Below are 20,643 nucleotides of genomic sequence, written 5' to 3'. Positions count from 1 at the left end.
GAAGTCGGCAAGGTCACAGTCGGCGGCAGAAATTCGAAAAATCAAAATTTAAATTTTTGAAATCTGATTGTATTTTTGGATTTGGAAGGTCCATTTGCTCCCTATAGAAGCTAATATTGCTGCATATTCCCATTGAGGTGACAAGAATTAGCAAAATAGTGGTTCGGGCGCTTTTCCGAAATAGTACCGGACGCTGTTCCTCTTGTGACGTCATAGCTCCGTGACCTGACCTGACCCGGTCAAGTTTCTTATACCATATGATAGCCAATACTTGCCCCAACATGCATGGGAAGTTTCATCACGATCCATCAACCGATGTCCGTACCACCGGCAGGAAACCTCGGGCGTTGGCACTCAGTTTGTGAAAATCCGGCCGGAGGCTGTTCCCTTTGTGACGTCATAACTCCGTGACCTGACATGACCCGGTCAATTTTTTTTATCAAAAGATGCGCAAGGCTTGCCCCATAAGGTACCCAAAATTTGGCGGGGCTGCGCGCCGCCGTTTTTGCACTATTTCCGAAAAACCTCAGGGGGGGGGGTTGCACCAACCCCCCCCTACATGGGCGAGGGTTAAGGAAAATGAAGCGTTTTTTACATTTTGAGGTCAAGTATAATAATTTTCGCCTGGTTATGAAGTTTCATACTAGCGACACCCGATGCTGACATATGCAAGCGAACACGCGGACAGTCCCGAGGTAATATTGTTGACATTTGGTGTCGAGGCGGACGACCGCGTAGAACGTGCGTGATTTTACCGAACTACTGTTGTAAACTCAGTTTAAGTGGTCGAAAAGTATTCAGCTGTATTTTATCAGCCCGGAAAGACATATTTTATTTGGATGCTAGCTGTTTAGCGTTGTTTTATAAGGAGCGTCATGAGCGTGGTTTTGTCTTCCGTGTTTCTAAGCATGATCGTTTTGGGGGAATTTCTCTTATATAGGTCGCTCTGTGTGGCTTATTTATAATTTCTATGCTGATTTCGATCATTCCTCGTGCTCATCCTACCAGGCCTTTTGCCACTTACACTCATTAAGAAAGGAAAAAACTAGATTTTCATTGGGACTAGGTGTTTTGAGGGTGTAACATATTCAGCGTTCCCATTTTTGGATACTTCCTTGTACCCGTCAACTATCGGTGATAAACAGACAGGTGCTTGACATGTCTCCACCCTCGGCACGGACGGTGGATATAGGTATGGAAGACCTTGTTGAACATCGCTGAGCGTTGTGAATTACGTAATCCTGCAGAGGGGGGCGTGCCCGCTGCGAGATCGACGGGAATAAAAGCGCAGAAGACCGGTCGAAATATGCGACGGTCTTGCCGGAAAGGTCATCTGATGATTGTTGCGTTAACAATAATTTGCGGCGTTGGACGTGATGCTTGTTAATGAAAAGAGCCCCTGAAAGGCGTCGGTGAAATCGTTCCCAATTTTGGGTACGCCGTTCCCATAATAAGGAACGCTTGCAGCGCCAGTGTACGAGAGCGTTCCCAAATTTGGGTTCGCGGCCCGGATGATGGACTGCTTTAGAAATAGGGGAACGATTTGAAACAACGATGGGCCTTACAATATCAAACTCTTTCCCAACAATATTGAGACAAATATCAGGCGGTTCACGGTCGTTTTATATTTTTTGGACGTCATTTAACGGTTCTTTTTCTTGTTTTAAATAATGCCTACATGGCGTTCCCATATTTGGGTTTATCGTTCCCAAACATGGGAACGAAAATGCGTTCCCGAAAATGGGTACGCTTGACCATAGTTCCGCCTACTGATTTAAAGGTAGTGTGCCACCTTTGAAAGATTTCCCATTTTATTTTTCCTAGGATAAGAAGCTTCTGTTTTTACATAATATCGCAAAAAAAACAAAAATGGGCCTGGAATAGTGCCTTTTTCGCCTAAAAGTTTTTCGGTTTTTAGATATGTATAACAACTGTAGTGGGCTCACCTGCAAACAGGCCTCGGGCAACAATCGCGAATGCGGCGCACTTGTGACAATAAGCAAAGGTCATTATAGTGTTACGACCATACGACGTACGGGAATGAGTTATCAGCTGTCTAATCGTAGACAACACAATGTCGAGCCTTAAACTGTAAGCCCGTATTGGTATTGATTCTTTTATTTGGCTGTCGAACATTATTTATGGTTTGAAATATGATTTTATGTAAAATAATTGATATGAAAAAGCCGTCTTATAAGTTATGACCCCATTTCACCACACGCAAGTGGCAGAAATGACAATGATCAGCTGACGCATTTTTCTTGGCCGAAGTCAGAGCGCGCGGCCCGACGCACCACGCGTATTTGGAAATTCCGACCTCGACGAGCATCAGAAGCCACCTAACAGGCGTGTTCGAAACCGCAGGAGATGATGATGAACGGGTTTATCGAAACTTGATTGGATGAGCATATCGGTAATAGCGATTTCAGTGTGTGCATTTATTGTTCATAGTGGTGTGAAATGTGGTTGGGGTACGACCGACAACCCGTCGGGGCGAATTTCGCACTGGGGTACTCAAAATTTGAAGAATTTAAGACGTTTCCATGAGTTTTGAAGGTATGGATAAGTTCTAAAAATCCGGTTCTCCTTATCTGGGCCATTAACTCCATACGGTCCAAGAAAGCTGGCACACTACCTTTAAAGGGACCCTCCCACCTTCAAAAAAGTTAATGAATTGGCACGAAAGTGATGTCGCTCGGTTCAGAAAGAGCGAAAACGAATATCTACCAAATTTCATCGAAAAATATTCACCGGTTTTCAAGATATTGGACTTTTACTTTTGTTTACTTTTTGGGATCTCCGCTGTTCCTAGCGACTTTATTTGAAAGTGCGGCATTTGTTGCGCGCAAAGCAGCATATACCACCGCGTGCTACCAAACGTTTTAGCAAAAGATTTAAAAATCGTTAGATCTCCGCTGACGTCACAAATTCTAAGGGGGCATACCAATGCACTAGCCCCTTAGAATCCGAAAACTGCAAGTTTGAAATTCCATATCTCCGAATTAAAGCATTTGTCGATGTTGTGAGTGCCCAAACCGGTATTTGTAGGCCATGGCCACCAATTTGGCTATCTCAACTCAAAACTAATGTTAAGGTGGGAGTGTCCCTTTAAGCGGATAAGGCTTCACCATTTATCCTCCATGTGTGAAGCGGTCTTTAGGCAAAAAATTCTGGCAGACGCCAGATGGCTATTTTTCTGTTGTTAAAACTGGCCTCCGGTCAACGACTCTGAGCTGGAAATTCAGTTTTTGTTTTTGTTTCCCAAATAACTTCAGCAAAAATGGCCCTAGGGCCAAAACAGCGCTACGTCAGCCTTCCGTCACCGCACACAGCGACCGCTAGTGGTCGGTCGGGACCGGCCACAGGGGACCGTCCACGGCACGCAGCCGTGACGTCAGAACCACCTACCCATCCCCTATCCCCACGCCTGCTGCACACACCGCACTCAGCAGTTTGCACTTTGCGGTACCCGTGAACGCCCCTGCGCGGGGCAGTCGCACACACATCACACAACAGTGGCACAGCATCTTACCCCATTCTTCCCTACCTATATTGTTAAGAAAAGGTCAAGTTTTTTGTTGACCTCTTGTGACCTTGAATGCCCTTTGGTTGATCTTGACACATTAAAGGTGCTTTATGATGAATTCGTAGCCGCTGATGACGAATCTGGCATTCATTTTGCGCTAAGCATCCATTTAGTGCGCCAGGATAGCATAAATACAATTAGAATTATAATGTAGAATGTAGAATTATTATAATGTAGAATTATAATGTAGAATTAATATAGAATAATGTAATAATAATAATGTAATAATAATGTAAATAATGTAATAATGTAGAATTATAATGTAGAATTATTATGACTGACTTCAGTGAAATAGCCTCTAGCAAGGATAGGTACCTTCTTTTGCCCGAACCTACCCTTGGGTAGCCTTGCCTCTTAACATGAACCACATAAAGGTGCCTGACGACCTTAACCCTCGCCCGTAAACGGTGTTTTGCCACCTTCGCCCATGCAGGGCAAGGGGGGGGGGTGCGACCCCCCTGGCGTTTGAAAACGGAGCGTCGTAGAGCTTAGCGGAAAAGACCAACGGATTGCTCTCAACGAGATCTCGCGATTGGTGGTATATTTTTGGTCCTAGGTCAACATTTGACCTACTTATGACCGGTCAAAGGTCAAATTTTCGAAAAATCTAACTTTTTTCAGATTTCCGCGCCGATTGCGGCAAAACGGTAAGAGATATCGACTTGAAACCTTCACTAATCACTATCGTGATCCTTGATCAATTCTCTATCGTTTGGTGTGTATTTCGATGTCATAACTCTAAAAATGATGCGTTGGGAGCATCGGAAGTCTGCAAGGTCATTTGTGCATTGGGTCACGTCAGGCGTGTGACGTCACTGACCTGACCCTGACCCAAAATGAACTACAAGAAACAACCGACGATGCCTGAAATGGATAGCAAATTCGAATTCAGGGCATCAAAATACCCCGAAAAGGCATACAAGTGCAAGAAGTCATTACAGGTCAACCGAGGTCCCTGACCTTACCTTGACCTTTAGTAACCTTCAAAATGTCAACGGACATTGTGCCAATGTCAAATCAGCCAGTTGTGATTCTAAAACAATCCATCAGTGTGTCAGGTCAGTCGGCATTTATACCAATGTGAAGCAATCTCCAATTTAGCGTAAATCTGGCCGGAGGTTGTTCCCTTTATGACGTCATAACTCCGTGACCTGACATGACCTTGACAAAAAATACCAAAAGTTGCGCAAAGGATGCCCCAGAGGGCACTGAAAAGTTGAGCAGGCTATCTGAAACGGTTCGGCGTGTAGCTAAGAAAAACCTCAGGGGGGGGGGGGTGCACCAATTCCCCCCCTACACAGGGGCGGATCCAGGAAAACTCAAAGGGGAGGGTCATGAATCGAAGTGGTGCCCCTACCTATACCCAAAATTAAAAACTCAACGGATTTCGTCCACTTCATTTTGGTGGTGCCCCCATTTTCAGTTTTTTTTTCTTTTTCTTTTTTATTTTTAGTCAGTATCTTAACTCTTAGCCACACCTAGCAAGGGCACCAGAGGCCTGCCAGGGGCACCACAGGCCTAACAAGGGCACCACGGGCCTGTCAGGGACACCTCAGGCTTGTCAGGGCCCAGGGACACCACAGTCCTTCCAAGGGCACCGCAACCCTGTCAGGGGCACCAGAGGCCTGCCAGGGGCACCACAGGCCTAGCAAGGGCACCACTGGCCTGTCAGGGGCACCTCAGGCTTGTCAGGGCCCAGGGGCACTACAGTCCTTCCAGGGGCATTACAAGCCTGTCAGGGGCACCAGAGGCCTAGCAAGGGCACCACAGGCCTGCCATGGACACCACAGGCCTGCCAGGGGCACCACCGGCCTTGCAGGGGCGCCTCAGGCCTGTCAGGGGCACCACGTGCCTGCCGGGGACACTTCAGGCTTGTCAGGGGCGTTACAGTCCTGTCAGGGCCCAGGGGCACCAGGCCCGTGGTGTCCCTGCTAGGCCTGTGGTGCCCCTGGCGGTCCTGTGGTGCCCCTGTCAGGACTGTGATACCCCTGATAGGCCGGTGGTGCCCCTGGCAGGTCTTTGGGCCCCCGGGCCTCAAGGGGGGGCATGACCCATATGACCCCCCCTTTGATTTGCCACTGCCCCTACATGGGCGAGGGTTAATATCTCAGAACATTTTGAAAATAAGTGTACAAGATATACGAAAAAGTGCAAAGCTTGAGGTCAATTTTGAGCATGACCTTGACCTTAAATTCAAAGTTTAAGCACATCATCGGATTCGTCAGATTCTCTTCTGTCGTTTCCCATCCGCTTTAGCGGAGCCCGTTTCATGCATCCTGCCGTTCTCTGGAACGTCTAGTTTGAGATCACTACACACACTTGCGGATCCAGCTCAGAGTGTTGGGAGGAGCAAACCATAACAATTAGGCGTTTCTTTCCACGCGCTGTCTATTGGCGTAATGTTAAAATTTTGCCGTTTGGGAGGGGCAAATGCCCTATTTGTCCTCCCCTTGATCCGCCACTGACTACACATATGCTGTTTTTTGCCTTTGACCTTTACCCAGGGGCGTAGGCAGGGGGGGGGGGGCCACTGGGCCATGGCCCCCCCCCCCTTGGGCGCCGAAGGCTCCCTTTGCGATTGGAGGGCGCCGAAGGCGCCCTCCAATCGCAAATGCAATTGTGATATAATCGAATCGAAAAACAATCGCGACTGGAGGGCGCCCTCCAATCGCGAATGTGTTTACAGGGAAAATACGGATGGAGGGCGCCCTCGGAGGACGCCCATTCCAAATACGCCCTCCAAATACGGTTGGAGGGCTCCCTCGGGCGCCCTCCAACCACATTTGTAGGCTGTAGCTCTCTAAGCGTAACGGTGGTCGCCTATGTAAGCCGCTGTCCTGTAAATAAGCGCCCTCTCACCCGAAGGCGCCCTCCTGTAGGTCGCCACCCTGCTACACATTGCCGCCCTTCTGCTGATCGGCGTCCTCATAATTATTGGCGCTCTCCTACCTATTGCGCCCTCATGTGAAATTTTGAAGTCCGCCTTTCTCCCTTTTGGCACCCTCTTGTTTAGTGCCGCCCTCCTACCTATTGGTTCCCTAGTCCTTCCTGTTGAATGTTAATCGGGGCCCTTCTCCTATTGGCGCCCTCGTGTAGATCGCCGCCCTCCTAACCACTGGCACCCTCCTGTTGATCACCGCCCTCCTATCCACTGGCACCTTCCTGTTGACCAGCGCCCTCCGCACAGACGCCCTCCTGTTCGTGTCATCCTCTTGAGCAAAGGCGCCCTCCTCACCATTGCCACCCCCATTTTAATCGTCACCCTTCCGCTCATTGGCGACTTCCAGTTGATGACCGCCCTCCCACCTATTGGCGACCTCTTGTTGATCGCCACCCTCCTATTGGTGCTCTCCTGTTCCTCGCCACCCTCTTACCTGGTGGCGCCCTCCTGTTGATTGTTGATCGGCGCCCTCCTACCTATTGGTGCCCTCCTGTTGATCGCTGCCCTTCTATCCATTGGCGCCCTCCTGCTGCTCGCCAACTTCCTACCTATCGGTGCCCTATTGTCGAAACTCGGGATGTTGATCGGGGCTCTTCTACCTATTAGTGCCCTCCTGTGGATCGCAGCCCTTCTACCTATTGGCAACATCCGTTGATCGCTGCCCTCCTATCATTTATTTACTCCTTTGGCATGTTTTTCAACTTAGTCGTTCTATTGCACATAGTTGATGTCTTGCCTGTGAAAACTGCCACAAATGAACGTGCATTCAGCACAATGAATGAAGTATCTATACCTACCAAAACTATCTACGCTCTACGATGCATAAAACACGTCTTTGGTCTTAACGGATTGATCCTACTTTACGTGCATCATGGCATCTATATGGATTACGATTAAGTATTGTCAACAGGTTCGGGCGCAACAGCAGGCATCTGAAGTTTCGGTGATTGAAACTGGTTATGTGGGTACACTGTATGCATCTGTGAGAAGGCTATGAAGGCTGGTCTGAGGTAATTTGGATGATGTTTACGCATCTCGCGCTCCGGTATCAATCCGATACGGTGATCTGGTGCGTAGATATGCCACCGCCAATAAACTTTTATACATCGACACCCATGAGCCAAGCTTTCTGTACAGTTTGTGTGGCAGCGGCCCGACCAAACCTTAGGTATTTTTTACACCTTCAAATTTGGTAAAAGAGCGAGAGGAGCTTTGAACAGTGATCGTATAAAAGGCGTGCCTAAAAAGCGGAGGAAAAGGTTGTTTTCAAAAATTTCGCGCGCCTTCGGCGCAGCATTTCAAGAACACTTGACCTTTTGTGACCTGGAGTATAAAGAATACACACGATGCAAAATCAATGCAGCACGACCTATACGAGGTTACGCAAAAAAAAACTGGTGGCATGGTAAAAAACGCCTCCCAACCCCCCAACCCCCACTGAGCGATTTTTTATCTCGCGACCGTATGGCGCCCTCCTTGGGTGAGGTGGCGCCCTCCAAACCCTTGGCCCCCCCCTTCGCGATTTTCTAAATACGCCGCTGCCTTTACCTCTGATCTTGAAAATTGACCTGAGGTCAAAAAGTATAGATTTCCTTAGAATTGTCTCGCAGTGGCCTTTCGTTTGGTTTAGTTTTTGTTTCCGTAGCTCGGAGCCGGAGCTAGACGTGGGGATGGGTAGGTATTGTCCCTCGGGCTGTGGTGGTTGGCGTTACCCCCAGGGCCAGCCGGTTTAAGTGAACTTTAAAGTTCTTTGTAAGTTCAGCAAACTAGAGGTCCTAAGTTCGAAGTCTCACCTAAATGATTCTGTCGCTCGTCGGTCGAATCGGTTATATAGCCTTGGTCGAATCGAACAATAAAAAATAACATACACACACACACAAGGACACACTTTTTTAACCCCGTACTTTGCTGTGTGCCAAGTTTTTGTATAAATTTAGGTCAAAAAATGTTTGAATAAACGAATTAACAGAACCGGAGCCCGTGGCTCTGTTAATTCGTTTCGGCAAAAAATTTGTAGAGCTAAAATGCGATGAACGAAGTGATGTCCAGCTGTAGCATTGGAAGTCCACTTCCTTGCCGATTTGCGTTCCTTGCCAAAGTGCAATGCACATCAGGGATGCACATAGCAAATGCTGAGAAAAGTCTGGCGGAGTAAATGCATTCGCTCCTATGATTCGCTGCACTGGCGGTCGCAGCCGCTAGCAAAAGGGGGGGCCAAAGTCACACTCGCGGGACATAACATTTATCCGTCACCGGGAGGGGGGGGGGGTGATCGGCTAATTTTTTACGTCCACGAGGTGCCGCGCAGTTGGCATTACTTATGCTTCATCCATCTGATTCTTGCGTGAAATCTTTAAGCTCAATTTAAGGCAAAATCACCAGTTCCATTCCCCGTCCCACGGTGCTTCCACCTGTCGGCCCACTGCACCATGACGACGGATCGGTGTAGCATAGGTATACTGGAAGGTCAGGCACGGGGATTCATGACCTTACCACTATAAAACAATTCGGAAAAGTACAGATACCTCTTGCTTAGAACAAGCATGTGAAACCCAGAGAGCATTTTCAGACTATGACATTTACCCATATAGGTAACATACCTAGTTGTGTGGTGGCGGAAGAGAGTAGGTACACCGACCTCTGGAGACCCCCCACAGGTTCCGAGCTTTCAAAATTGGCATCTGAGGGCCGCGCGCGACTCCTGCGGGCTTCGCAACGGCTCTATTGGGGCTCACTCAACCTGCCTAGTCTTACTAAAAGACTGGCCCTGAGCCCTAAGGACTTCATCAGTCTCTGCCAGCCCCAGGACCCACACCGGCTCATGGGGTCCCGACGTCGAAATATGAGGGAATCTGCGCGGGACCATCAGGACGTAAAGTAATCTCGATCAGGACCAACACAAGGCTGTGCCGGAGACTGCGTGAGCCCTCTGATCTTCAGAAACCCACCCATGTATGTTTTCACGTAGAGGCCAGTTTAGGGCCCGCAGAGACCAGTACAGGGCCTGCAAACTACAGAGGCCAGTAGTTTGAGACAATCAGTGACCGAGTTGGGCTCTCAGAGGCTAATGTGGGTCATTACAGGCCAACATGAGCCCTCAGAGGTCAGCGTGGGGCCCTAAAAGACCGGCATGAGCCGTCGTTGGACCCCAGAGGCCAGCAGAGGGCCCTCAAAGGCTAAGATGGGCCCTCCTCAGAGGCCAATGCAGGGCCTTAAGAGGCCGGCATCGGGTCTTCAGCAGCCAGTGCGGGGCCCTCATTGGCACCTAAAGGTTCGTCTTGGGACACCACAGACAGAAATAAGGCCACCAGAGACCGGTGTGAGACGCTCAGACGCCGGTTGGGACCCCTGAGGCCGGTTAGGGGCCCTCATAGGCCAGATGTGGGGTCTCAGAGGTTGATGTAGGCTCTTAGCGGTCAACGTGGGCGCTTGACCGCCACTGAAGTTCCCTCAGAGGTCAGTGTAGGACGCTCAAAGACCGGTGTGGGAGCTATATTAATAGCTGGGCGTGTTTTTTTTAGCCTCGTGACGATCGAATAATTGCCAGGGCCCCATACACCTATATGGGGGCCCATTGGTTGTTTGAGGTGGGGGGGGGCAAATGATATGATGGCCCCCTTTATTGACCTTTGGGGGGGCATGGCCCTGATGCCCCCCCCCCCCCGCGACCGCCACTGTGTACACATTACAGACATGCCTCTGAGATTACATACTAGCTCATGCAAACTCTATGCAGGCCCTGGAGTTCCCAAGCTAATCCTTAAGAAACCAAGCCGGCATACGGCGTCACCACCGGGCTTCTGATGTGCACAGCACCAACCCATGAGGTCTTTCTTTAGTGTCTTAGAGCCAATCTCCTTTAGCAGGGCCCACCCACCACTGCCGAAGGGGGTCTCATGCCAGCCATTGCTGGGTCTACGAGAGCCTCAAGTAAACCCACGCTGATATTCCATATAAGATCCGGCCATACTCGTGAACCGGTGCCAGCGACGCTGACCGCCAAATTGACAGAATGCGAAACTGAGCCCACTCATGAGTGAAATTTACGTCCTTTGATGGCGCGAGAAAGAAAATGAATCATACGAAAAGCTTTTCTAGGACTTTTGTTCGATCTGAAAGGTGGGGCCAAAAGATAGTATGGCCCCACCTTTCAGCACCAAAGGGGGGGCCATGGCCCCCGTGGCCCCCCCCCCTGGGACCGCCAGTGATTCGCTGCGTAGTTTCCACTTATAGATTCTGCGGCTTATTGGTCAGTACCCGTGACGTAATAAGTTTCGTATGGCGGTGTAGGCGCTTTTGATTATTTGTCGCTTGTCATTGCTGCGGCGTATTCGGCGTCTTTTGCGAACTTTACAAAGGAGTCGGTGGGCGGATCCGGATCACTGAGTCGCTGCATTGTTTGATTCCTTGGTTTGATTTTAATTTTTAATTTTCGGTCATTGGATGATTAAGAAGATGGCGCTCACACAAAAAAGTGCCAACAAGATCTTTGGTGGATGGCAAAAGGTGTTTTCACACAAGAGCGCTGAACTGAAATGCGCTATGAACTTCGGAGTCTTTTTGCCGGCTCAAAGTGAGACTGAAAAGTGTCCTGTGATCTATTGGCTGTCAGGCTTGACCTGCACTGAGCAAAACTTTGTGACAAAGGCTGGTGCTCAAAGATATGCTGCCGAAAAGGGTGTCATTCTTGTTGCTCCTGATACGAGTCCAAGGGAATGCAACATTGAAGGGGAAGATGAGTCGTGGGACTTCGGAACAGGTGCTGGATTTTATGTTGATGCCACTGAGGAGAAGTGGAAGGAGAACTACCGCATGTACTCCTATGTGACCAAGGAACTACCCCAGCTCATCAGTGAGAATTTCCCTGCCAATGGAAAACAGAGCATCATGGGACATAGCATGGGTGGCCATGGGGCTTTGATTTGTGCCCTCAAGAACCCAGGCATGTACACATCTGTGTCTGCCTTCTCACCGATATGTAACCCAACCCAGTGCCCGTGGGGACAGAAGGCCTTCACTGGGTACCTGGGCTCCGACAGAGCGACGTGGCAGGGCTATGATGCCACTGAGCTGGTGAAGAGCTACAGCGGCCCTGCCCTGGACATTCTGATTGACCAGGGATCTGAGGACGGATTCCTGAAGGATGGCCAGCTCCTTCCTGACAACCTGGTGGCTGCCTGTGCCAAGGCCAGCATGGCTGTCGACTACCGGCTGCAGCCAGGCTATGACCACAGCTACTACTTCATTGCCACCTTTGTGGGTGATCACATTGCCAAACATGCTGAGGCTCTGAAGTGAACATGGCTCACTGGCGCTGCAACATGAATCCAGGATTGCTGTGATGAGCAACTGCATTACTATTTTCTTTATTTGGGGATACCTGTATTCATTCAGATGGATTGCTGTCTAAGGTTGTCAGCAGTTGCATTAAGGGCTAACTGTAGGACTAACAGTAAGGACAAGCACAGTAAGGGCTAGTGCTTGATATACATGTTAAACATGTGGGCTAATACATCAAAGCAATTGTTTGCTGTTTTTGTATGGGATGGAAGTTGGGTTTTGGTGGTAGTTGGAAATTGGAATGGTATATGGATCATTTGTATGATACATCTAGTGTGTTCACTTCAAAGTAAGTTCTTTCATGATCCACAACATGGGTGGATAGTTTGTTGTCCTTATGTGCTTATCACTGAAAAATATACATTAACCCATCTGTACACACTTCCGTCGTGGCACATCGAAGGGTAGGGTGGAGGAGCGCCCTCTACCGGGCTCCTGGGCCATGGAGCGATAGCAGCATTCGTAAAGTAATTCATAACCATGCAGAAGTGTTTTGGGCTTGGGCTCAGGTCATCTAAGAAGATGTCACCCGAGATTACACGAGGCAAATTTTTAGGTTTCAGAAGTTCTTAGACAGAAATCGGTAGCTCATGTGAAACGTTTCGGTAATGTTTCCCATAATTGACCTGAGGTCAGTGGCCTGCTTCCATAGGACAAACATCTTCCGTTTGAATCGATAGTGCTGTGAAGGACGGTTTCAACATTGACGTCTGACAAAGCTTGTGCCACCTTCCTCAAATTAATCAGCTCCTTGGTCCTTTTCTTCGTTGTATGCTAAATGAGCGAGGCTGATCTTCAAAATATTGACTTGACCAGAAAAGATCTTATGGTGTATTGGTCAATCCGTTTTGTCGAACGGAACGCATCAAAACATTTCCATCGGTCTTGCGTGCATTTTTTTTTTTGCTGAAAAAGAAACCATTGTCGAAAAACTACTGGCATTAGGTGTATGACAAAGCCAGGCCTAAGCCCTCACTTTTTTCTTAAGAGAAATTTAACATTTCGTATCCATTGAAAAACTACATAACAATGCTTGAGAGGACTTGCTTAGTGTCTTTCGTCCGAATTCAGACTTTTGTCGTGTCAACAGCCCTGGACGGACGTATAACGTACTAGTTAGTCGGTGCTCCCTTCTCACCGTACATCGTCCAGTGTTTTCGTCTCCCCGCCCAGTATTCCCGTCTCCTCGCCCAGTGTCCCCGCCTCCCCGCCCAGTGTCCCCGCCTCCTCGCCCAGTGTACCCGCCTCCTCGCCCAGTGTACCCGCCTCCTCACGTACGCCGTCCGGTTTCAGCCGAGTGGCGGCCATGCTGGCCTCTGTGACCCGCTCTCTGCAGCTGGTGAGGCTGGGCCAGAGGGCGCTGCCCGCCGCCGCGCAGCCCCTCCGACACATCAGCAAGGACATCCGCGTGCCGGATCCGGGCGTGGGTGTACAGTACCGGTACCGGGTACAGCTGCCGGAGAAATACACCATCAAACGGCTGCCCATCCAGAAACTGGCCGGCCGGGACCCCGAGACAGGTACCGGCCCGGGGCGGCGGGAGCGGACGGCACGGTGTGCGGGCCGCGGGGGGGGGAGGGGGATACCCCGAGACAGGTACCGGCCCGGGGCGGCGGGAGCGGACGGTACGGTGTGCGGGCCGCGGGCCGGCCGGGACCCCGAGACAGGTACCGGCCCGGGGCGGCGGGAGCGGACGGCACGGTGTGCGGGACGGGGGGGGGGGGAATACGTCCTATATCGGTAGTCACGAGCTGAGTGTTCCTCCTTCACGCTAAATATGTATACTGATGCATCGGCACATGTCATTCCAGTCAAAAAGATATAATATCTATACTCGGCTGCTCTCACCTGACTAACCTTTCGATTTAGAGTGCACCTTATGTATGAGGCATGAGCATCCCTCGCCTGCGATATAACAACCGTCGGATGTCTGTGTCGTTGTCTGCCCACCCCCAGTCTCTCAGTGAAGGCTCCACAGCGTCGGCTCCCGTTCTCGGCGACTCCTGACCACCGGTGGCGCCACCTATCAGAGCCTGTGTACCCCCGCCACCGCTGCTGGATCGTCCTCCCCGCCTCCCCCGTGACCGCTCTCCTCTCCGCCAGGCCGGGTGGTGGTCGTCCTCCCCGCTCCCCGTGACCGCCCCCCTCGCCGCCAGGCCGGGTGGTGGTCGGCACGCTGGGCGGCGGCAGCAAGCAGAAGTTTCGCTGGGTGGACCCGGAGCGGCCGCCGCTCAGCGACGGCTCGCCGCGCCGCGAGCGCGTCCTCCAGCTGGTGTACGACGCGCTGCGCACGTGCACCGTGGCGCTCGTGGCGCACGGCGAGCACGTGCGCTACGTGATCGCCCACGAGGTGAGGCGGGAGGTCGGAGGACGCGATTCTCAGGTTTTCGGCGGGAGTAATAGGCGGCTCGGACCTGCAGAATGGTTTGTAGAATACCGGGTGGTTAGTAGTCTGCCAATCATGTTGTGCTTTGATGTTTGGCTCATAATTGGTGTCAATGTGATCCTCTTGCTTACTTTCTTCATTTGTATATCAATATGTAGTAAGGGTTTAATGACTTCTATGCTATCTCACCCTGGATTCCCCCAAGCGGCCACTGTCCGTCGTTAACCGCCGTGCTGGCTCACCCGCCCGACAGGGTATGAAGGTAGGGGACATCATCACCACCTACGGCGACATCCCGCGCATCCCCGTGCGGCCGACAGTCGGCGACGCCCACCCGCTGGGCGCCCTGCCCGCCGGCACAGAGGTCTTCAACATCCAAAAGTACCTCGGAGAAAAGGACAGGTCAGTGGCAGCGCACGGGAATATCGGATATCGGGCTGATTCCCCACTCGTTAGGGAAGGTTTAGCCAAGTGGACTAGTTGTGATCATTTTGAACAACGGTTTGTTTTGCTGTGGACTTTTTAAAACTTAATTCTGACTGTTCTCTCAAAAGTTTTTGGTAAAATATGTTTGTGATGAAAATCACTGGTATGCTAGCTGTCTTTTTGTTCTCTCACTGGAGCTACAAACCGTCTCTGCTGTACCTAACCTGCGCCGCGCTGTGTGGCCAGGATCTGTATAAACGGCGGCACCTACTGCACCGTGCTGAGGAGGGTCGGGGACCGGGTCATCGTCATCTCACCCTCCAAGCGGCAGTTCTCGCTGCGTCAGGAGTGCACCTGTGTCGTAGGTGAGTGGATGGCCGTGGTCCTGATCCGCCGCCGGCGCCCGCACTGGGGGTGGGCCGCGCCAGGAGTGTTCTTAAACAGTAGATGCCCTGTTACTTGAGCGGATTACGAGAATCTGTTGTTTGGCCTCTCGCGTAAAAATGCCTAAAGCTTCACTTGCCAATGCTCATGAGCTCTGGCCATGAGCTCCCCGCTCGCGTACAATCGCTGCTCTGTTTAACACCACCCACTGCCGTCACTGTGTTGACCCAGACCCCCTCCCCCAGGCCGGGTCAGCATGCGCTTCCCCAGCATCCGACCGATCGGCTCGGCGCAGCGACTCCGCTGGCTCGGCTACCGGCCCCGCTCCGGACTCTGGCAGCGCAAGACGGGCCGCTTCGGCCGCAAGCTGCGCCGGCCGCCGCCGGTGCGCGAGTTTAGCGTGCCGCCGGCGCCGCCGCCCGAGGTGCTGACACTCAGCCTGCACGACGTGCACGTGCACGACCCGAGCAGCCAGAGCCAGCTGGTGAAAACGTTCCGCGGCAGGAGCAACTAGCGCAGTCGGGGACCTCGGCCTGACAGGAGGTACGGACAGGGATGGTTTGAAGGGACGCTGGTGCCGAGAGGGGAAACGAGTAAATGAAAGTGAAAAAGTGCGTGAATGATCAGTGAACTGGTACCGGGGTGTACTGGGGCTTGAGAGGGGAGCGAAGCATGAGAGAAGTGTTTTGCGAGTCCGATCGATGCAGTAGAGGCTGCACCGAGTAGTTGTAACTTGTATGAACTATGGTATTCGCTGCAACATTGAAATACAAACAAAACATGCTTGAAATTACTACCCTCGTTTATTTTTCAGCTTATGGAATTTTTATCAGTATAGGGTAGGTGCCCCCAGTTCCTCACTTGGAGCCCGCTCGAACGGGCACCTGCTTGACCGTACGGATACCGTACAGTATGGTGAAAATACTCACTGGCAGCTCAGAGTGCACGTTTTCTCAGACATCTGTCGCTGCTCTGGATTGAACAATAACATACCTATTGCATATGCCGGTACACGGGCACATTCCGCTGCGTCGTTCGTCCTCTACTTTCCCTAACCCTTTCATTATAGTGTTTTCTGAAAGGGATTGTCTTTTCTTTGACTGGCCAAGAACTCTAAATCCCCTGACATCGCCATTCCATCAACCACCCCCGCCCCAGGGTATCGGGTACTACCCCCGGACCATGGGTACCGGGTACTACCCCCGGGCGATGGGTATCCGGAAGCAGGAGGTTCTGTAGGTGACGACTGCCAGCGCGGCCGCCAGCGCCGCTGCCAGGACGGCCAGCAGTGCTATGGCGGCCACCCCGCCGCCGCTGAGGCCCGCCGGCCGCGGCTGCTGCCAGCAGGAGGCCCGGCACGGCGTCTCCAGCAGGAAGGCGCTGAGCGCCGTCTGCAGGGCGGCAGAGGGCGCCGGGTCGGGCCCGCAGCCGGCGGTAGCCGCGCGCGACACACACTGCCAGCTCGAGTCGCGGATCGCGCTGTCGGAACGGGGCCACAGGGCAACGGCTGAAGCGAAAACAGCGGCACGCAGTGTATGGGAATCGAGAATTAGCATAATATCATCAAACGTCAACAGCATTGGGAAGGGTGCATCCACGATTAATTGAGCATTTAATCATCATACGGAAGCTAACGCCTCCTCCTTGTTATCTTTTCCTACAAGGTAGCGTTTCCTGTACTGTCCCTGAGCCATTCAAGTCCCGAGTATCGGCTCACCGGCACTCGTCGGCGTCGAGCTGCACTCGCAGCAGGTCGGCCGGCTGGTAGACGGTCGCCGAGCTCTCCAGGCAGCGCAGAAACTGAGCCGGCTCCCAGCACGGCGTCGGTCGGATCAGCGCTGAAACGATCAGCGCACAGGTTTCATCAGTCTATAGACTAGAACGGTAGACTGGAATTTCCAGGGTATATTTTCATTAATCGCTTGTCGTTAATGTGTTTTCTTTGTACCTGCTCCCTGTTTGCTCTGCTTCTCTCACGAGCAAAACAATCTAGAGATTTCACGTGCCCATGACTACGCCCAACACGCCCCCGATCCGGTCGTAAGTCTGCCCACCAGCGCCGCTTACTTTGCATGTTAGTTGCGTCGTTGGCGCACAGATGGCTCTGCACGCTGCGCAGACCACGCAGCCAGGCGTCGTACGTGAGCCGGCCGTCCGGGGCGCGGCAGTCGCCGTCTATGATGTCTGAGGTACAGTTGAGCGCATCGTCCAGGGTGCTGGGGGCGCCCAGAGCAGGGTTATCAGCTCTGCCACTCTGCCAATAGGCGCAGATAGGTGCACATCCGTTTACCGGGCAATGCAGGACGGGGGTCGTGGACGCTGCTGGGAAGCGGCACACTCCAATGCCGACAGTTCATCAAATTAAATTATTTTCATTTCGTTTAATTTTGATTCTTATTTATAACTCCAAATGCAACATACAAAGTAACAAAAAAGGTCAAACGTAGGTGTCTGTTTTGTAAGTCAGATAGGTAAACGAATTTTTGAAGACCGGTATAAAACGATGCGTATTAGCAAATTGCACGTAGGACGTAGGTAGCATTTAGTGGCACAGCTTGCGAGCTAAACAGTTTTAACGATAGAGCATTTATGTGGAGTGTTAGCCGGGCCCGATACATTTTCATAGCTATTAAGACCATGCTGCACATGTTTCCTCTTCGGATCCGGCTAATTGTCCTAGTTAGGTTCCTTTTTTGAGTGCAAGCTGATAAACTATTTGCTTTAGTGCGTAGTTAGCTGTATTTATTTATCTGCCCCATCAAATCGTTACAAAAAATCTGGGGCAACAACAGTTGTTCATATTGATGAGCGTTTACCACTTCAAGTTATCGAATTGCGTTCACGATTTTCACACTGCCACTTCCCGGCGCAGTCCACGAGTAACTATGGGCGTCTACACGTCTCCCGTGTCACCTTTCGGCCCGGTTTCGGCCAATCATCCCAGTCACCTGTCAGGTTTACGGCACTGTTGCCATGACGACCGGCTGACGGGGAGGGCTGAGTGGCCGGTCACATGTCAGTCGTGTGCAGAACAAACAGCTCAATTTGCGTCTGCTGATCGCTCACTGTGTCAGCTGGGCTGACAGTCGATCCGACCGAGAAAACGCCGAGGAAAGTCGGGACGCGGGTCACTAACATTACATACAGCACTGGCCACGGGATCTGGCGACAGGACGGCTGCGTGCGAGAGACTCAGGAAGTGTTGATTAGTGGTGGGCATTGGGACTGAGTTCTCCAGCAACGATCTGCACAGTCAGGAGGAATCGATCTGCGACTCGCACCGCAGGCTCCGTTCTGGATGAGATTGTGAGATGCTTGCTGTGAGCTCAGTCGTCTTGTCGTGAATCGTGGCTTCGTACGATTTGTGAGGAGTTTTTAGCCCGTGACACACCACTGGACTTGGAGTGTGTGCCGGCGCTGACCAGGCCGTCAGTCTGCGGATAGGTACCATTGCTAACTACACGGCGAACTTGAGCACAACTGCGATCGGGACTCCCCGGCGCGCCGTCAGGTGAGTCCGTCGGCCTCTGATTTTTAAGCCAGGCTGCGCTCACCTTTTTTAGCCCTCTGCATTTCAGCTCTAAAGACATCCAAAGATATTCCCGTTTTCAAGCGGCCTAGTCCTATTGCAAATGGCCTAAGTAGTCCATTTAGAAACGGCCCATGCCCGGTTCCAGGTCGATTACAGACGACCCCCGACTGCTGTCCCGCCCTCTTACTAGCACATGTCGACGGCGTCCCTGCCGGCGCAGTTCACGCCGCCCCGCTGGCAGGCCAGGTCCCTGGCCACCTCGTCGAAACACTTGGCCGCGATCGCGGGCATACAGTCGCCGCCGCCGTCTGCAGGGCGAGCAGGACGGGCCAGGTCACTGAGGGGGTACGAGAGAGACAGAGGGGTTGGTGAGGGTCACACTGTTGTTTCTACTCCCGCGGAATGCGGACTTCTCCGTCTGTTGCTAGCGGCGAATAAAGCCGGGCGTAATTGGCAACCTGCTCTTTATTAGGTTAACCCGCGCCCCAGTGGCGGTCTCCGCCAACCTCGCCCTAGTGGGGGGGGGGGGGGGGGCATATGTTACCACCCACCTCTAACTCAAAAACTAAGAGGGCTAGAAAGACGGTAAAAAGCAGTCGTAAGCTCTCAAGCGTACGTTTGAAAGTATTTCAGTCATTTTTCATCTTAGAGCAATATTGGGGTCACCAGAGGTCATCAAAGGTCAAAATTTGCCAATGGTCACTATATTTTTCAGAAAACATGCTGTTATCTCAGGAACTATGGTAGCTAGAAAAACGCATGGAAAAGCAATCGATAGCTCTTGAACTCTTCTTTTGAAAAGGTCATAATCAAAATTGACCTCAGGTCATTGGCTTAGCCTCCAGAGGGCAAAAACTCCAAAAATAGCAGTTTTTACGAAAAGTGTTTTTTGACAATAACTTTCGACAACAAAAAGCCACGACATTTCTATTGCCAGAATCGTGTTCCTCTCGCCGAGACGTGTCGAATGAACTATAATTTGACCTTGAAAGGTCAACTTGAAAATTTGACCTCAGGTCAAGGTCATGACCTGACCGGAAAAGGTCATGTTGCATATCAAACGATGCGTCTCGGCAAGAAAAACACAATGAGACCATCCCCAGCGTTCTATCTCTTTCCAATCGCGAGTTATTGGCAAAAATCTGTTTGTAGCCTCAAATGACCTCGGATGACCTTTCTAGAGGCTATCAGCAAAAATGACACCCTGGTCATCACGGGTGGTCCAAATAATTGTGATTCTGAAATATTTGGACTGTTTCTATGCGTACACACGGATCTAGAGGCATTTTCATTTTTCTCCATTGACTTGTAATGGAAAGGTCACGTCACTGACCTGACCTTAGGTCACGGATATACAAAATCCGAGATATACAAATTGTAGGCGCCCATAACATCATGCAATCCACTAAGTTTAAAACCTTTCTGACAAACTGCAGGCTGGACATGATTGCAAACTTTTTTTTAGGCTTGGTCAGTTAACTTGACCTGGTGACCTGACCTGACATGATCTGGGGTCAAAAATTTCACACATTGTCCAAAATTGATGTACCAAAAGCTACCCCAAGCGGCGCGGCGCTACGCGCCGCGGTTTTTTTTTATTTACACGCAAGAAACGCGACAGGGTGGTAACATATGCCCCCCCCCCCCACTGGGGCGAAGGTTAACAGAGTGGACGCTGCCGACCGAACAGGCGCTGGGTCTCCCGGACACTTCCCAGTCATAACCCAAACCGTCTTTTCCCAATTTTCAAATTGCCGTCTTCCTTTGATCCTGACGTGTGTCTGGTGAGACAAGCAGCTGTTTCACCTGGAGTCGATGAGCTGGGCGTGGTGAGAGAGTCTGACCTAGAGTCGGTGAGCTCAGTTGGGCCAGAGAGTCTGTTCTCTCTCACCTGGAGTCGGTGAGCTGGGCGTGGTGAGAGCCGACGCCGTCGCGCTCGGCTGCAGCAGCGTCACGGCCAGGACGGCCAGGAGTAGCGGTCGTCCGCTCCGTGCCTCAGACGACGACATGGTGCCGGGCGAGGGCCTGAGGGGAACGGATCAGCACTG

The 20,643-nt window shown here is 51.4% G+C and overlaps 3 protein-coding genes across 7 annotated transcripts in view; 2 read left to right on the top strand and 1 right to left on the bottom strand.

The window, feature by feature from the left end:
- Positions 1–15,856, top strand: part of LOC122367534 (39S ribosomal protein L2, mitochondrial-like) — a 24,357-nt gene extending 8,501 nt beyond the window's left edge. For all 5 annotated transcript variants that reach the window (XM_043340727.1, XM_043340728.1, XM_043340730.1 and 2 more), the window contains 5 exons: positions 13,161–13,387; positions 14,024–14,217; positions 14,507–14,655; positions 14,926–15,044; positions 15,309–15,856. In XM_043340727.1, the coding sequence (XP_043196662.1) occupies positions 13,161–13,387; positions 14,024–14,217; positions 14,507–14,655; positions 14,926–15,044; positions 15,309–15,577 (958 nt within the window). In that variant the 3' untranslated portion in view covers positions 15,578–15,856. The remainder of the gene's footprint in view (positions 1–13,160; positions 13,388–14,023; positions 14,218–14,506; positions 14,656–14,925; positions 15,045–15,308) is intronic.
- On the top strand, positions 10,860–12,055 carry LOC122367540 (S-formylglutathione hydrolase-like). Its single transcript, XM_043340750.1, has one exon. It carries the CDS (start codon positions 10,971–10,973, stop codon positions 11,823–11,825), a length of 855 nt encoding a protein of 284 aa, XP_043196685.1. The 5' UTR covers positions 10,860–10,970; the 3' UTR covers positions 11,826–12,055.
- LOC122367536 lies at positions 15,848–20,643 on the bottom strand. Its single transcript, XM_043340732.1, has 5 exons — positions 20,487–20,643; positions 18,783–18,903; positions 17,131–17,279; positions 16,781–16,901; positions 15,848–16,542 (listed from the first exon to the last, which is right to left on the bottom strand). The coding sequence occupies exons 1-5, from the start codon at positions 20,602–20,604 to the stop codon at positions 16,260–16,262; spliced, it is 792 nt and encodes a 263-aa protein (XP_043196667.1). The 5' UTR covers positions 20,605–20,643; the 3' UTR covers positions 15,848–16,259.

Source organism: Amphibalanus amphitrite, unplaced genomic scaffold, assembly GCF_019059575.1.
Source record: "Amphibalanus amphitrite isolate SeventyFive unplaced genomic scaffold, NRLGWU_Aamphi_draft 000876F_arrow, whole genome shotgun sequence".
Taxonomy (NCBI): Eukaryota; Metazoa; Arthropoda; class Thecostraca; order Balanomorpha; family Balanidae; genus Amphibalanus; species Amphibalanus amphitrite.
Note: the sequence above shows the minus strand (reverse complement) of the source record. Positions and strands in the feature narration are given on the sequence as shown.

Bases quoted from the DNA above. Each gene is read 5' to 3' on its own strand.
- LOC122367540 (XM_043340750.1), top strand. From the start codon at position 10,971: ATGATTAAGAAGATGGCGCTCACACAAAAAAGTGCCAACAAGATCTTT.
- LOC122367536 (XM_043340732.1), bottom strand. From the start codon at position 20,604: ATGTCGTCGTCTGAGGCACGGAGCGGACGACCGCTACTCCTGGCCGTC. The intron at 16,902-17,130 runs GTAAGCGGCGCT...TGATCGTTTCAG, and splicing joins CGACGCAACTAACATGCAAA to CGCTGATCCGACCGACGCCG. The intron at 16,543-16,780 runs GTGAGCCGATAC...CCGTTCCGACAG, and splicing joins CTCGACGCCGACGAGTGCCG to CGCGATCCGCGACTCGAGCT.